The sequence below is a fragment of the Eptatretus burgeri genome, chromosome 2 (genome assembly GCF_056783735.1).
Source record: "Eptatretus burgeri isolate ZD-2024b chromosome 2, Ebu_testis_v1, whole genome shotgun sequence".
Lineage (NCBI taxonomy): Eukaryota > Metazoa > Chordata > Myxini > Myxiniformes > Myxinidae > Eptatretus > Eptatretus burgeri.
The window spans coordinates 37,645,869-37,663,822 of record NC_140962.1 but is presented as its reverse complement, the minus strand read 5'-3'; the positions used below and the strand labels follow the sequence as shown (position 1 = coordinate 37,663,822).

At 47.1% G+C, this 17,954-nt stretch overlaps 2 protein-coding genes across 10 annotated transcripts in view; both read right to left on the bottom strand.

The window, feature by feature from the left end:
- Positions 1–3,006, bottom strand: part of LOC147031828 (carnitine O-palmitoyltransferase 2, mitochondrial-like) — a 71,416-nt gene extending 68,410 nt beyond the window's left edge. The window contains exon 1 of the mRNA XM_085850077.1: positions 1,059–3,006. Coding sequence (XP_085706203.1) covers positions 1,059–1,423 — 365 coding nt within the window. The 5' untranslated portion in view covers positions 1,424–3,006. The remainder of the gene's footprint in view (positions 1–1,058) is intronic.
- Positions 3,007–9,759: 6,753 nt separating this feature from the next.
- LOC147031827 (uncharacterized) overlaps positions 9,760–17,954 on the bottom strand; it is a 109,873-nt gene continuing 101,678 nt past the window's right edge. For 6 of the 9 annotated variants that reach the window (XM_085868035.1, XM_085868076.1, XM_085868056.1 and 3 more), the window contains 2 exons: positions 15,045–15,293; positions 9,762–13,411 (listed from right to left, as the gene is read on the bottom strand). In XM_085868035.1, the coding sequence (XP_085724161.1) occupies positions 12,915–13,411; positions 15,045–15,293 (746 nt within the window). In that variant the 3' untranslated portion in view covers positions 9,762–12,914. Of the gene's footprint in view, positions 13,412–15,044; positions 15,294–17,954 lie in introns of all 9 variants that reach the window. The other 3 variants (XM_085868024.1, XM_085868087.1, XM_085868006.1) reach the window with 3 other exon arrangements.

Below are 17,954 nucleotides of genomic sequence, written 5' to 3'. Positions count from 1 at the left end.
TCTGTCATCTCTCAATTTGCAATCACTTTCGATACAATTTCCAATCAAAATTTCTTACATCCCCATATGGCCTGCTTCTTGGCTCATTGGAAGGGGAGTGAGGGAACAAATCCCTCATTTCCCATTACATGACCCCGCCGCCTTTCCGCCATGGCTCAAAGGGGTTACGGGGCCTCAATTGGGGCTGTCATCTACCCCCTCCTTTTCTCCAGGGTTCGCGGAAGTCAGGTAAACCCCAACCGGTGGAATGGCCTCCCATCTTCTCCAGGGTTCACGGAAATCAGGTAAACCCCAACCAGTGGAATGGCCTCCCCCTCTTCTCCAGGGTTCACGGAAATCAGGTAAACCCCAACCAGTGGAATGGCCTCCCCCTCTTCTCCATAACTCCCTGAAGACAGATAAACCCCATTCAGCTAGCCAAACCACTCGTGTGCTCAGAAAGGTCTGAAGACCAAGTGACACACGCCAGTGCCGCCTGCCACTTATCTGCACTCCACCCCAAAGTTCCTGTGAGGCTGATAGAAAAATTAAAATCCAATTTCTAAATTGGATTTCTAAAATCTAATCTAAAACTGCTCCGGGATGCAGCACCTTCAACTCTGTAAAAACCCATGCGGAGCTGTCCATTATGGTTTCTGTCCCCTGACTCAAATACTGTCCTGGTGGCATTTCTATTTCCCCTTGCACCTCAAACCTATTTCCTACGTCACCATTCACTCCATGCTCAGGACTCCCACACACAGCAGGCTGCACTCATTCCAAGGTTAGGTGTTGACATTCCACACCTTCAACCTTGCCTGTGTACTGACCAACTGCCTCGCATTCCAGGGTTACATTCTCGACCGCCAGGTGAATACCCACACACACTTCAGCCTCGGCAGCACATACCGGTGCTGTAGTCTGGACTGTGGGCTCACAGCATTCATTCACAGGCACTTCACACACCTTCAGGGGTCACGCATACGTGCACCCCATCGGACAGAGTCTCTTCGTTAACATAAAATTCCATTTCTACCTTAAGCTCCTCGTCCGCACCATGTATGCATGTACCCACGTACCTGCTTCGTTCCAGAGTAACCTCTGTCCGGTCGCTTCTATCCAGCAGGTTGCTCATCATCGGTTCGCCACACTCCTCTGGGGCTGTCAGCTCCACATGCCGGACCTGCTCAAAATGTATCTCACTCGTCAACAACCCCGTATGCTCCCTCAATGTCTCAATCACCAGGGTTTGCTCTAATTGTGGTGTCATCCGACGAGTGATGTCAATCAAGTCCCGCACCACTAACATTCCTCCCTGTGGTGATGTCACACATCCCATATTATTGTGCTGTTCTACTTCCTGGCTCCATTTTCTTTTCCCTTTGAGTCGTTCTTTCTCTCTGAGCCTTTTGAGTTGTTCATTATCGTTCCGGAGTTTTTCCATCTCCGTGGACTCCAACTTTGCTCTCTCCTTGAGTTGGTCAACCTCAAATTTGTTTTCTTTTTGTTTTCTATCCCATCATCTCTCATGTTATTCATTCTCCAATCTCATCGTTTCCTTCATTTTGTTGATTTCCTTTTCCTGTTTCATTCCTTGTTCTTTTGTTTCTTATCCCACTGTCTCTCATGTTCTTCCTTCTCCAATGTCGTCGTTTCCCTCAATTGGTTGATTTCCCTTTCCTGTTTCATTCGTTGTTCTTTCACTATCTCCTCGTACTCCAACCTTGCTTTTTCCTTTTGTTGTTCAGTTTCAAATTCATACGCTTTTTGTTTTCTATCCCACTGTCTCTCTTGTTCTTCCTTCTCCAATCTCGTCGTTTCCTTCAATTGGCTGATTTCCCTTTCCTGCTTCATTCGTTGTTCTTTCACTATCTCCTCGTACTCCAACCTTGCTTTCTCCTTTAGTTGTTCTTGTCCTTCCTTTTGTTTCCTCTCCCACTGTCTCTCTTGTTCTTCCTTCTCCAATCCCATCGTTTCCTTCAATTGGTTAATCTCTCTTTCCTGCTTCATTCGTTGTTCTTTCACTATTCTTTCTTGCACGTCATTCTTTCGTCTTGCTGTTCGATCTGCACAGTGTGGTTCCTCAACGTTTCATTCTCCGTTCTCTTTCTTTCATCTCAACATCCTCAGCTCGTTTTGTAATTCCCTCTCTGTTTTGGTGTTTCCATAACTCAGAAGCTTTTTCCCATAATTCCTCTCATTTCATCCATTCTCTTGCTCATCTCATCACCTCTTTCGCATGCTTCCTTCCTCAATTCATCCTTATTTTAAACCGTATTCCTTTTAGGTGTTCCTGATATTTCTGTTCTCTTTTTATCTTCTCTTCCAGGCTCTCTTTCCTGATTGCCTGTTACCTCTTCCTTCAGTTGTCTCAATTCCAAATCGTGTTTCTGTTTTTCCTTTTCGAGCTTTGTTTTTTCCCGTTTTTCCTTTTCCAGCTTTGTTTTTTTCCGTTTTTCCTTTTCCAGCTTTGTTTTCCATTCTTCTTCCAAGTTCTTCCTATCCCAAGAATTACTCATTTGCTCTTCCTTTATCCTTTTGTTCAGTTCGCTCTTCTCTTGTTCCAACTTATGGGTACTCCCCTCTACTTTCCTCATTTCTCCCTGTAGTTCTTTGAACTGTCTTGACTTTTCCAACAATTCTTCCTTCCTTTGCTCCAGATATTTCTCTCTTCTTTTTACCTTCTGTTCTAGGCTTTCTCTTATCTGATTGCCTGATCTTACCTCTTCCTTCAGATGTTTCAATTCCAAATCGTGTTCACATTTTTCCTTTTCTAGCTTTGTTTTCCATTCTTCCTCCACGCTCTTCCTATCCTGGGAGATACCAATGTGCTCTTCCTCTATTCTTTTGTTCTCTCTCTTCTCATGTTCCGACAACTCACGGGTAAACCACTCTACTTTAATCATTTCTCTAAATAGTACCTCGACTGTGTTGGCAGAGTCATTTTCCAGCCACCGAATTCGTTCCTGTGCATCGGCCAATTGTTGTGACTCCCGCTTCGTGTCGCGCCGAGATGGAGCCGCGCCGCCATTTTGTGACTCCATTCTCTTTACAATTTGCAAGTTTTTCCTCCGATCCGCTCAAGCACAAAATCAAATCAAATCTGGACCGTCTTTTTTTTATTTTGTAACCAATGTCCGGGGTGCGAAATGCACCACTGGTCCAAATATCCCGCTCCCAACTACCAATTGTTAACACAATTGGTGTTCTGCAAATTTACGGAGGTGGAAGCGGAGAGTTCGTCGTCCCACTCCTGACAGCCAAATTGTTATGGATCCAGGGTGGCGGGATTCTCACCTGGTCCTTGGCGCCACCCTCACCACCATCGTCTCCGGGGTTTATAACGCCGGCTGGCTCAGCACAGGCCTCGGGTCACACACCTTCAATCGCGATACCAACGTAATCCTTGTACCTTGCCAGTTGGGGAAATATAACCCCTGGTTACAGACTGGTTTTGTCAGATGCCAAGCGTTTTCTGCCAGTCTGTAACCATTTTTGGTTTTACATGCCAATCGAACAGATCGTTCCTCGACGCGACACTAATTAATCCATAGCGGAAACTTCATACGAATTAACCAGATTTATTGGGGAACATCGGGGATCACAACACAAGCAAAATTCATGACAATGGCTTTATTAACAATCCTCAACCCGTTCTGAAATAGGGAACCACGGACTAAAGGTTTCAAGGGGTCGCTACCGAAATATGCCTGAGACAACGTGCAAAGACAGACATACAAACAGCATGCATGCAAGACAAGACAGAGTACTTGGTGATGCCTCGTGGACGAGAGGACAGTGTCAAAAGCATGAATGTCGCTCGCAACAGGCGAATGTCCACGGATTCGAACTCCCGCTCGAACGTGCCACGTGACGAAATGGAGGCGTCGTACTCTTGCTCCCTCAAGGCACTGTGTGCGCACGCTCTCCTCAGCGCGCTCCGGCCCCGCGCAATGTCGACGGCACAAGTCCGCCAGATCAATGATCGGCCTCAGCTGATCTCTCTTAGTCCAGCACACAAATCCAGGCCTGGCCTGTGCACCAGACAAGGCCCAAATCGAGGTGCCGAGCTCCCCAGGCGGATCGACATGTCCAGCCGTGAGGTGAGTAAAGACGGAGGCTCCACGGCCAGACACAGGCCGAACCTCAAATCTGGCTGCCGTCCCTCTCACGGCAGAATCCTCGACGTGCAGGTGGGTTCAGCGTCTCTCCTGGAAGATCCAACACTGTGCCTCCTTCGTTTGCTCGCTTCGAAGCGACTCCGAGCACGCCTCGAGAAGCCGACGCTCGTCCAAACTGAAATCCTTTTCTCTCACAGTTTCTCCTTTCGTTTCACGAGCTCGTCTCTCTCGGCGACTCACAAAAACCCCTCCCCTTCGCGTCACTTCCATTCCCTTGGCCACACCCTCTCTCCAGGCCACACCCCCTCAGCCGACTGGGCGGGGCTTCGTCAGGGATCGGGAAGAAGAAGAGAGAGTTCTTGTTCCACCACCACTGCACAACAATAATACAGCCTGTTACACCTCCCGACACACATGTTACGTCCATTTTACCACACAACGTCGCTATACATGCATTTCATGGGGGATCTGAGCTAATCCTATATTTAGTAGTCCAATAACGGCCATTTCCATAACAATATTCAGTCATCACCAATTATGACAATGACACACACACACACACACACACACACACACACACACACACACACACACACACACACACACACACACACACACACACACACACACACACACACACACACACACACACACACACACACACACACACACACACACTGTTTACTTTTGGGGTGAGCCCCAATAACAGTGCACCATCAGGGAGATCGTTATTTTTAAAAGGGTGATTTTTGAGCCTTTTTTTGTGACGACATGTTTATTTCAGAGATTGTTGCTAATCCCATTTTCCCACAGCTCCACACCCAATACTATAACCAACAAAATGTTCAGAAGCATCCCCCTGTTGACACACACACATACATATATATATATACGTACAGTATATATCTAATACAAGCAAATACAACCTGCCGCTTCGCTGACGGGGGTGTTAGGATATTGGCAGGGGTCAAAGGAGAGAGGAAGAGAGAGTAGGAGAAACGAGGAGTGGGTGAAGAAGGGGGAGATAGAAAGGGGAGAAGAGCGAGAAAGGGGGGTGGAGGTAGGGAGAGCAACGCCTCACCAAATGTTGCTGTACACTGCTGGAGGAAGGGGTGTGAGAGAGAGACAACGAGAGCGACAGATGTGTGGGAGGAGACAGCTGCATTTCATTTGGAGGGGGAGTGAGGAGGGGAGAGAGTGAGTGGGGGGGGGGGGGGAGGAGAGAGAGAGAGAAAGGTGGGGTGAGTGAAGAGAATATGTTATGTTATGCTTAATGACCGAACACACACACAAACTCATATCAGAACAGCTGTACACACAACACAACAGAGTTCATAATGTAATCTGCTGGCATATCTGTGAAAACTTTGATGTTCCAGTTCTCGAGAATTTGTGGGAACATGAACCAAAAGTAATCACTTAAAACATGGAAGTAGCTCCCGCTCACGTCAGACCGAATGATCCCATCGAGCGTGAACATCGAAAACAAAGCGTTGCGACCAGATATCAATCATACTGTGACGTCCACGGGACTTGAACAGTCCCGCCAACGTAGAATGAGCCGAAACGATGGAGGCGGTTTATTTGTTTATAACCCAAACATGGTGGTTCTCATCGCTCTACCGCAAACGGGACGAGGAAGGTGGCACGAGTCACTTTTCACTGAGTTGATGATGTTTATTCGTTTTTACTATTAACCAGAAATAACAAGACTCGGCAAGAAGAGGGATCCGGGGCGATTCGACGGGATGGTGTGGGATCGGGCGTGGGGAAAACACAGACAATTCCAATGAATACAGAGATCTCAAACCTTCAAAGGCGCCAAGCACACACACACACACACACACGCACGCACGCACGCACGCACACAAAACGTAGCTATTTCTGGCGGTCAGGCTGGACCGTGGTGTGGACGCAACTGTTCCTGGATCGGCGTCGGACGAGCTGGCCTTGCTCTCGTCAGGGGGGCAGGAGAAACTGTGGTGCTGTCGACCTCCTGGTCCTGGCCCAAGTCCGCTAACAGCCGCCAGGGAACCAGTTCTGGCGCCAAATTGCGAGCAGGAGAGGGAGGCAGGTCCGCCCGCCGTTCGACCCCGTACTCCGAATCAGCAGAACCCCAGAGCCAACCAAGGTGAGGCACGAGGCTCAGCAAGGCTCCAAGACACGATGAAGAACACGATCGAATCAGCACAACAACAAGGATGCTTCCCGCGCAACAGCCTCCACACCAAAAAAAACCGATCTTTTTGGTTGTAATCTTATTCCTCTTCCTTTTCGACCCCGAACAGAACCTTTTTATCCTCCTGTCCTCGTCACTTCCAATCGAGCCGTTTATTGGCCCACCGCCGTCGCCTTCTGCCAATCGTGATCACGGGGCGGAGCCATCCGCTGCACTGTCCTGTGACGTCACGGCCAGTCTCCAGAGAATACCAAAAGGGGTTTACGCAGACACACTTACCCTATCCCGTGTCCCTATCTAATTACGTGACAATTATCATTTCCCCCCTTGAAGAAATGAACATTTACTAGACAACTTATCACCACTGAATTGCTACTTATTACATCGAGATCCTGGTAAACTCGAACAGCATGGCATACCTAATTAAACATCCTAATTACCCTTTGAATGCATACCCCCCCCCCTCAAACGTAACAATACTTTGGTAAAATAAAAAAGAGAGAAGAAGGCATTGCTGATTGAGGTGTTTTTGGACTAAACGATGCAGAAATAAAGAAAATGACCTAACACCAAGACCTCAAGAATGAAGTGAAAAGATCCTGGAAGCTGAAGAATGACAAAGTTGTACCAGTGATAGCGAGCCTGGTGTTGGCTTAGTGGTTAGGATGGTGGCTTGGGATCCCAGGGTCCTGAGGTCGAGCCCCATTAGCCACTGAATTAACACCAATGGGGTTGACTCAGCCTGTCATCCTTCTGAGGTCGGTGACATGAGTACCAGTATCCTGGTAATAGGGGCACTGCATCAGTGGCATAGCTACACCTTTAACCAATGATGCAGCCAAAAAGGCAGCACACTCTGGGAACCAGTGATATCTGGACCTACAGGAATGATAACGAAGAACCTCAGAGATATTAAAAACCATCCCTGGGAATATTATAACAAACTAACAACATTTGGAAGCTGTCCGGGGCTCAGTGACGATCCTGAAGAGAGTCCTCGGCACAAAATTTGAGAACAGAAAGCTTCACAGCTTGGTCCATGATAGTGACCCCTTACTGAAATGAAGGTGGATACTTTGAGCCCACCCAAGGAGGACTCCATTCCACATTGTGAAACTCGCATATGAAGATACCAATCAATGGCGCACGCACGGTCGGTCTCTGTTTCGCCTCCTGAAACCCACCCACGTGTGGCGATAGCAGACAGCAGCAACTTACATGCACATACACACGCGTACACTTTGAGACCTGATAGGTCTCTGGTTCACCTCCGAAAAATCCACCTCAATGTGGAGATAGCAGGCAACAGCAATTTGCACGTACACACACACACACACACACACACACACACACACACACACACACACACACACACACACACACACACACACACACACACACACACACACACACACACACACACACACACACACACACACACACACACACACAACCTCCCTCCAGCAGTGCATAGCTGTGCATCTATGAGGTCGTGTTATTCTTTCCTATCTTTATTTTAAACAACATCTCCTCACCACCTTCGCCACAACTGCCAACATCTCCTCACCACCTTCGTCACAACCGCCCAAAATCTCCTCACCACCTTCGCCACAACCATCTCTTCACCACCTTCGCCACAACCGCCAACATCTCACCAGCATCTCCATGGCGCCGCCATCTTTTCCCCAACAAACAACATCAACAAACGAACAACGTCTCCTCACCATCATCTCCACAAACAACGCCATCTTTTCACCAGCAACGGCATTCCACAAACGAACAACATCTCCGCCGACAAACATGAAGACTCCCTCGTTGGAGCGAAAGCCGGTGATTCCTACCACGTCCGCGTTTGACAGCAAGATCGGATCAGAATGACAAAATGGGCGGAGCCAGCCGGGGGTGAAGGGTCGAAGGTGAAAGACCAAACACCACCCCCGAACCCGATAAAAGGCCAGGCTGAAACGCCAAGAAACCGGTTGAGGTCAAGAGTTGAGTTGAGTCTGGGTTCGGAGTGGAGCTCGGTCGTTGGAGTCCGGTGGAGTTTGGAGCCTGGAGTCCAGTCAAGCCTGCAGTGCAGTGCAGGGTTGTGGGTCGGTGGAGGCAGCAGTGAAGTCGCCAACCGGAGAGGGGTTTTCAGCCGGAGAGAAGTCGCCAGCCAGCGACATAACGGTCCGAAGTGATCGGGCCCCGGGAATGTCCGAGCGACGCTGAGGAGTGAGCGGGCTCTTCAAAGAGCATCAACTCCAAAAGAGCAAGGCCCGTTCGCTCCTCTGAAGCGTCGTCGGCCAGGCCCAATCGACCAGGCCGCACGGCAAGGCCTGGACCAACTGAGCTGCCGTTACGCCAGCTGCCGTGTTGACGACGAGACATACCGAGGGTCGCCGACCGAAAGACCCATCAAGTCGTCTCCAGGGCGACAAGGTAACCTGCACGGCCTCGCGGAGCTCCTTCGGTCGTCCAAGCTCTGAGGAACATTAAAGGCCTACGGGCCCTGTTCTCCCTTTTCTTTCCTGGGGTTTTTGCATGGAAGTCTGTGGCGCCTTGTCCGATAAGTAGAATCGTTAAGTGTATGTCCATAATAAATAGACAACGGCTGTAGGTCTTTTTGCTCGTGTCTTGTCCCTTTCCCCCATTCATTGCATACGTGCCTGCAGTACAAATAAATGTCTGTCCTTTCCACCATTGAACTGCCATAATTGCGTTCGGAATAAACAGCTGGTTATTAATAGCCGATAAGATAATCGGGTCCAACGGGGCTTGGCGATAATAAACCGCTCGGCAATCGCAGACGGAAAGAGCTGCTTAAAGCGGCTCGTTTCTGGACAGGTCCCGTTGAGGTACAACCTCTCGGTAGTCTGACCGTGCGAATAATTAGGTAAATCGACAATTCGGTGATCGACCCTGCAGCGCGGGCAGAGCATTGACAAGGTTGTGGTGTGGTTAAAAACACACCTGAAGCTGGATTTCGGCGTTGATCCGAAAGCTGCGAATGGATTGCCACGGTTGGTGGGCGCACGGCCGCGATTTGGCTAAAAACGGCCACCCGCACGCGGAGTGGCGAGAATCCACAACAATATACCTCTTTCTATCCACTCACTGACTGGCTGACTCAAGATCGGTGCCTTCCAGGTGACATAGAAAGCTGAAATTTTGCGTGCAAATGGACATCGAAGCCGGTACACCGGGAAAAATCACAGAATCATCGGACACCATTAATTAGTGAAAATATAAATAAATGAAAAAATAATAAATGAAAAAAAATGCAGGTGAGTGACCTGAGACAACAGAGAAATATGGTAATTTTGTGTGCAGACAGACATCGAAACCAATACACCATAAAAAAAGTCACAACCGTTGGAAAGCATCTGTAAATGAAAATATTTAAAAAATGACAATTTTCATCCAAATTCTTTAAGATCTGCAAACCACCCCTCAACATCCTCCCCGTCCCCCCTCCCACCAATGCACAGTGGCAGGGTCATAGATAAGCTTAGTGGGGGTCTCCTCCTTCCTTTCTCTTTCATTCAATGGCCCTTTGTCAAGGAGGAAGCAATGATCCCCTCCACCGTTTCCCCTCTGGATCCACCACTGCTGCTGTGTCCACAATTTACAATAATGACATTACCAATGATAATAACAACCAAATTTTGACAAAGGTCGAGAAAACACTTCAAACTTATTAACTCAGGCAATTACTTTTACATTTCAACAGAGCAGTTTTACATTATGAAAACCCTGTCTCGTATTCATACTTCCTATATTTGCATAGCAGACAAAATGAATTGCGATTTATCATTTTATTGATAACGTCCAATAGGCCTTTTACAATATTAACGAGAAGGGCACTCGGCAGAACGCATACCTCCGCCACGTAATGCCTGATCCACAATAACATATCGGGCCCCATACATTTTTGAAATATCATGCGATATAGTACAATATCGTTTTTGGCCCTCTCAATGGTGAAGAATCACTTTTTAAATTAAATAATTCTCGTCTCGAGATCCGGATTCGGATCTTCACCAAAATCAAATCAATTCGTCCTTGCAACACACCCAACCTGTCCACAACTCTTTGAGATATCCTGCACACAAACAGAATATACTCCAATGACCTCCTCTCCATCCCCAACCTGTCCCCCATCCTCCAGCACCTCATTGCTGCGAGTTACAAAATGCAAGTTAGCGAAAGTTGCAGTTCCAATTAGGTCTGCGTCCTCTTTAATTTCCGCAAGTGTTAGTTAAAACAGGGTTTTCTTTTCTCTGGCAGAAAGCACGTTTTTATTTTGAGCTTGAAACCGTTTTCAGTGCACAAAATTAAAAAGTTAAACTTTTTTCTTTCACGAGTTGTGTTCATGTCATTGGTGACTAAGTGACAGATTATTTAATCGTGACTGTTACTATTAATCATTTCTTGGCCTGGTGAACGCCTCTCTTTGACATGACAACTTTGCCCCAGGATTGCTCCGGCAAGTTATGTACGTTTTTCCAATCCCCAAGAGGCACTTCGATGTTGGAAATGAAATATAGGGGGCGAAGCGTCAAATGGAGACTTCCTGTGTCTTAAATCGCAGAACTGCAGGTGCAAATCCGGCAGCAGGTGCCGTCAACCTTTACACTCAGCCGAATGATTACTGTGGCTGTCAACTATTTTTTGTTGTTGAATCCTTCTTTGACGTCCTTCCCAAAAGCCACATTCACATAATTTCTTCTTCCTGGGTCACTCAAAAACCCATGTTCATTATCTCATCATACAATACCTCTTTTATTCATCCCACCCTGGTCATGATGTCTGTCTATTTTGCTGAACTTGGGATCCAGGAAAAGAAACCCATTTTTTGCAACCAGTATGGATCTCCTGGAGCCACTTATATCCTGCCATCATCCTGTATCCTACTCTCAGCCTCCCACTGCTTTGATTGCTCATACAGGCCACTGGCAGGGATTGCACACTGTCCTCTCTCATAGGAATTGCACTACCCACTCTGCTACATCCAATGTGCATACCTCTTTGCGATCCTGCCAGCCATTCAATCAGATCCTTAAATCCCCAAACAAGCTCCCTTGAACTATTCCCCGTCCATCTGCTATCTTGCAACCCCCAACACTCCTCTTCTGATTGTAACATTTACAATCTCCGTAATCTGCTCTGTAAAACCATCAACATTCCAAGACCCAAATCTCAACTTCCTATCCTTCACACAAGCAGCTTGAGCTGGAGGCAAATGACAAGGTGGTGCCTGTTCCCCCAAACCAACTCTGCAGGGCAAGGCTCCATCCTGATTAGGAATAGTGTCATTGTTAGACCACTTGGTACAAAATAAAAATCAAGAATACAGTTATCCCAAAGTATAAATCAAATTTTATGTAATCTTTAAAAAAATAAATAAATAAAAAGGATCAGAATCCAATAATTGTAAGCCTCATTTATTTTGGGATATATACAAGTGTTATGAGGCCACTTTTCTGTGTGTGCGTGTCATTGAGGGAGGGGGGGGGAGGGGAAAGGGTCAGATTAAGTACCAAAAGTGAAATGTTACTTCACTAAGGCCACTGTGCATGCAGCACCTGGCTGGGCAGCATGACAAGGGGGGTGACATGTATAACTGTAAAACGTCGCTCCATAAATTCCAGCAAAGTCTACTTTGAGCCACTTTGACTGCAGCACCTGGCTGGGCAGCATGACAAGGGGGGGGGGGGGTGACATGTATAACTGGAAAACGTAGCTCCATAAATTCCAGCAAAGTCCGCTTTGAGCCACTTTGACTGACAACAGGCCGGAAGTACAACTGTGATCAAAACTCCAAGTTATCCAGCAAAATCCAACATTGGAGAACATCCAAGGCGCTGTATTATGAACAACCAGACCAGTTACGGAACAGTAATCCAAACGTTTTGTTAATCACTTGTCTCGACCTGACAGATTCTGTGTCGTGTTCATCGAGTCAGCAGATTTGCTCCAAATTCAGCAAGATGTCTATTTTATGCACGCCTTCAAAATCAATCACCAAAAACAACAAATGGAAAACTTCTGCAAATCTTTAAAGCCCGCTAACGGAACCTTAAAAGTTACCACATGGAAAAAAAATAAAAAAAATTAAAATTAGTAATTAAGATAGCTGGGTTAGTAAAAACAAAAATAATTTATTTCTTCCACGATTGTGGACTATTTAGAATAATGCCCGATGGGCATTGTTTTGATTTTTTTGCATCCCAGCTCTTATTGTATCAGCAATTAACCATTAACACCTTATGTCTCTCCTCTCCCCTCCCTTTCCCGTTTATTCCTAAAAAATACTTTTGAAGTTAAGAGGTTAAATCACAAGTAGACCCTGAAATTTTCACAGCCAAAAGTTTTTCCTCGAAGAGGAACCTGCTGTAATGGCCACAAAGCCGTGTAATGCCTCAGTATTCCAACAGAGTGGAAACATGTCGAAGTGCTGAATCAAGCTGCCTGGAAATGGACATCCTCGCTGGTGTGGGATGCACACTAGAATGTCGTTCCAATGCCACATTGGCTGTGCAGATGTTTGGCCATGAAATAGTTGGGGGGGAAAAAGGGAAAAAGAAATTTTTTTGACCTCGAATTGCAAGGTTGCAAAGAAGTCCGTCAGGCCTGCACTGCACCCAGCCTCACCGAGGGAGCATTGGAGGCACAAAAGCCACATCAGGAAGGTTCTGTGGTATTGGGGGTGAGTGCGAGGTCGGAGTGGAGATGTGATGCATTTGCCGTAGCGTAGCACCCATCCCGGATGCTCCACTGCTGCCCAGCACGAGGAGCCCTTCAGCGATGACGTGCTTTCTTCGATGCAATGCCAAGTGTGAAGACTGTGCAAAGCCACGGCCACAAGTGAGGCAAACGTACGGGCGTTCACCTGTGTGTACGCGCCGGTGCGTGACCAGGTGTGCAGACTGCACGAAGCGCTTTCCGCACACATCGCATGGATAAGGCTTCTCACCAGTGTGCTTGCGCAGATGGACACGCAAGTGGTGCTTTTGCCGAAAACACTGCCCACACTCAGGACAGCGATGTGGCTTTGCCTCAGAGTGGGCAAGCTGGTGCCGGCCGAGTTGTGAAAGAAAAGGAAACGATTCTCCGCAGTCTCCGCAGCGATGTGTTCGCTCACCTGCTGCAAAGGGAGGGAGGAAAAAAGTTGTGTGGTGATATCAGCAGTGAAACAACCACTAAATAACCCAATAGACATGGTATTGATACATTGAATCCATTTGCCTCAAAAGTAGAAATGCAGTCTATCTGTCCACATGCTTTAATGGTTTATTTTCTCCCTCCTATTGTTAAATTTCAGGTTGGCAGGATAGCCTAGAAGTACACACACTCACCTCTGAGCTATCTAGTCTGGGTTTGAATCTCAGCCAAACTATAAACTGTCATCCTGGTGTTTCACTGGCAGGGTGATTCATCAATTGTGTGTGCCGTCCCTCGGATGGACGTTAAAATGGGCATCGTGTCTCCCGGCATTAGTAGGTGGGTGTTAAAGATCCCACAGTGTCCTTCGCGAAGAGTAGGCGAGCTATCCCGGCACGCTGAACAAATTCCAAATTCCAGTGCACTCAATCGAGTGTCGTGTGTCGGAGTGTTGACCCATGCAGGATTGTAACCCAGGGCCAATGAAACCGCCTCAGCAGCCTTATGCGCAAAGTGGCACGAGGAGGATAAACAAAACATTGCTATTTTCCTCTCTGGTTATACGTGCCATTACGTCTGCACCTTCGAGGACCAGTGCTCTTCGTGTGGTGATGTGAATGCAGTCTTGGACATGAAAACGATGCCACTGGGTTTTAATTGATTTCTTTCTCGTAGCTTGAGGACATTGGTTATTTTATTTATGGTTAAACCCACCATTAGGTAGCAATGGCCAAAAAAAAAAAAAAAAACTGCTGATGTCCCAGGGTATGCTGATCATTTCAGTCGACTCAAGTGTTTCCATTTTTTTTTCTTTTGGAACTTTGAGATTTGCTTTCATAGTTATATATAACCCAACTGTCATTGCACCAATTTTTCTTTTTCAGCTTAATCGAATTGTTGAGCTCCATGATGTGTCAACAACAAGAAGAGTAATCCGACATCGACAACCTTATCACTGCCATTAACAAACGTGGCTTGCATTCGAGCTTGAATTTAGAAAAGCAACTTGGTTCCTAGATCTAGGCACAAAATATAAAACTTACTCCAGGTTGACAGATGATCGAATCAAAAACTAAAAATAAATATTTCAAAAAGAGCTCAATGGCAGTAGTTCAAGATTTCATTCGCACACAACCCCAATATCACAGCCTTGCAGAAGAGATCATATTCAGCACTCAGTGAAAATGAGGAAGAGGCCATTTCGCTCATCACGTCTGCTCCATCCATAAACTTCTTTAAATTTAAGTACTTTCTTTGTACTAATCCCATTCTTACCTTGAAAGCCGCACGGACACCCCTTTAACATTAACTTGCACGTGCTATTGATTTCTCGACAGGGAACTTAGGAAAGACACCAGCACACAATGGCATACTCTTTTAATAACAGGGCTGTAAATGGATCTCAAATGTCCCAAAATCGAAATTAAAACAAGGTCACCAGCTTTGAATCCCCATCAGGTGTATGGCATGTTCTAATCTGAGAACGCAACTTCACCGCAGCAGTTTTAGACAAATTATAAATCCATGAACAATGGAGTCAAGCAAACTCAATCAAAATTCAATCAAATGTTAAAAAGGTCAATAACCATGCCTCAAGGCACAGCTATCCATCTTACCCATATCATCAGTCCTGTAACTGCCCATCTCCAACGTGGCTTCCCCAGAAACATCTGGAACTCCGTGAGTGGAAAGTCCTCCATCTCCTAAACGCAACCAGTCCCCTTCGCCTGCAGAAAGTGCGAGAGTCTCGTCTGGGGGTGTTTCCGTGTCTCCTGCGTCCGTTGCAGTCGGGGTGCAGCTGGCCAGGCTCACAGGCACTCCCTCGCTGAGCCCATCACCACTTAATGATGCACCATGGTTGGAACCTATTGTGAAAAACATCAGAATATTTCCCATGGAAAAGCAAAAAAAATTAAGTGAAGGAAGCTGGCTGGCATTCCAACAGGATAACTTTCATGTCTCACTCTCCATCAAATGATGCCAACACACTTCCACACATGTATTGTCATTTCCAACAATTCATGACATCTCATTACAATGTATTTTAACATTATCTGACAAAGTCCATCACTCAAAACCAATTCAGGATTCCATAACCTCTTATACTTTAACCTCAAAGCTTAGCCCAAGTATTAAATATAGCTTAGCCCCAAAACAGTGGTTCGATCAACAAAGAGAAAGGCCTTCAAAATATTGAGAGAGAGAGAGAGATTTATCATTTTGCAAGTGGAAAATGCTTTTCAAATTGCAGTGTACAGCATCGTAACTAAAGCATGCGAGATAAGTTGCAATCATTTTTCGAATTGCATTATATACGCTGCTTTAACTGCCAAATTTAATGGAAAGAGCTACAAATGACAGGTAGTGGCATGGCTGACATTTGCACAAGTGGAGAATGTTGTCGCATTCCAAATTTCACAGATTCCTTCACCGGAATAAATCAACCCAGCGCTGCAGTTGTGCAGTGAAAGCAACTACCAGTGACGTGAATGGCATGGAGTTGCACCTGCAAAAGAATCCAAAATACATATGCACCACTTTGCAAATTAAAGGATCAGATATAAAATGAGGGGAATTTACTCCAATATGCCTGGTATCATGGTGTCAGATCAGGTCAGGTATGGGAGCATGCGCCGGAGCAGCGCGTCGCTGCGTCCACTTTCCGCCGGTACTCCAGGACCCTCCGTCTGGCCATCCCCCAGACAGATGCCAGGCCCATCCCCATCTCCTTGAGATGCCGATCAACCTGCTACAACCACAAGGCACGTGGTCGGCCCATTGGCCTCCTCCACTCACCAGGCTCTCTTGCTAAAAGAATCTGGTGAGCAGGATCAGCATTAGGAAAACGAGCAACATGTCCACACAGCCACGGCTGATGCTCACGAACTATGCAGGTAACAAATCTCATTTGAGTCTCTCTCAGCAACTGCTCGTTGGACATAAAGTCCGACCAGCACGAGCCAAGGATTCTCCGAAGAGACCAGGTACCAAAGGAATTCAGTCGCCATCTCAGATCCCTGGTCAGAGTCCAAGTCTCACATCCATAGAGCAAGAGTGGAAGCACCAATGACATGAAGACTCGGACTTTTGTCCTCCTGCACAGGTGCCGGCAGCACCACACCCCGTGACACATTGAATCAATGACTCCCCAGGCCCGACCCAGCCATCTATTAACCTCTGGCTCACAGCCGGAAGACATGAATATCAATGCCAAGGAAAGTGAATCTCTCCGTGACCACAACATCCTCACCACAAACAGGTACAGACAAGATGGCAGCATCCAAGATGTCATTGAAAGCCTGGATCTTAGTTTTGACCCAAGAAACCCGCAACCCCAGCGGGTCAGACTCCTCATTCAGCAACACGAGGGCCCCCAAAAGGATATCTCGAGTCTCCGCAAAGATGACTACATCATCTGCAAAAACAAGGTCAGAGAACTTGACATTCCCAAACAACGCACCGCAGCTTGATCTCTCTGGCATCCTCCCCGGAATCCAGTCCATACAAGTGCTGAAAAGTGTGGGGGGGGGGCCAGTACACACCTCTGCCGAACTCCAGTAACAACTGGAAATAAGTCTGAGATGGTATCACCACATCTCACAGCACTCTCAGTACCAGAGAATAGTTAAGACATCCAATTGATTAGTGTTGGTGTAACCCCACAAAGACCAAGAATCCTCCAAAGGGCATCCCGATTCGCTGAATCAAACGCTTTAAAGAGATCAACAAAGGCTGCAAGCAGCCCCTGCCAAAACCCTCGTCTGCGTTCGGTGAGGACCCAAAGAGCAAGGATACGGTCAATCATTGACCTCTTTGGTGCAAAGCCTGAATGCTCTGGATGCTGGTAAACCCCATCAATAATTATCTGAGCAAAGATGTTGCCCAGCACTGAGAGCGGCGTCACCCCTCGGTAGTTACTGCAGTCTTGGCGATCACCCTTCCCTTTCCAGAGAGGGACAAGGCCCCTCCTCCAGTCAGCTGGGATGATACCTGTGTTTCAGGCAGAGCACAGAACTGCATGCGACAACACGAGTACAGCAGTTCGACCAGCCTTGAAAGGTTCAGCATGGATGCCACAGATCCCAGGAGCTTTACACCATTTCAACCGGTTCACTGCAGCACGTGCTTCCACAATTGAAGGTGAATCACAGTTGATTGGAGGGTCAGCAATAGGAAGAGTAACACCCCTGACATCGAACTCAATCGCTGGTGGATCAGCCTAGTTCAGACGCTCAAAGTAACCGGCTCAGCGGGCTTTCACTTCGGACTCCTCTATTAAGAGCCCAACACCCTCCGCTCTCACTGCAGTAAACCAAGGGATGGGCTTGGAGGAACACAATGCCTGAATTCCCTGTAAGCGGGACGAGAATCACTTGATCACAAGTGATGCTCTACCCCCTCACATTCCTCACACATAGGCCTCCTTGTCCACCCTGAGCGCACGTACAGTTTTACGCCTCAGCTCTCTGAACAGCTCAACTCTGCCATTCAGCCTGGCCCTGCGACTCTGGTCAAAGGTACCCAGT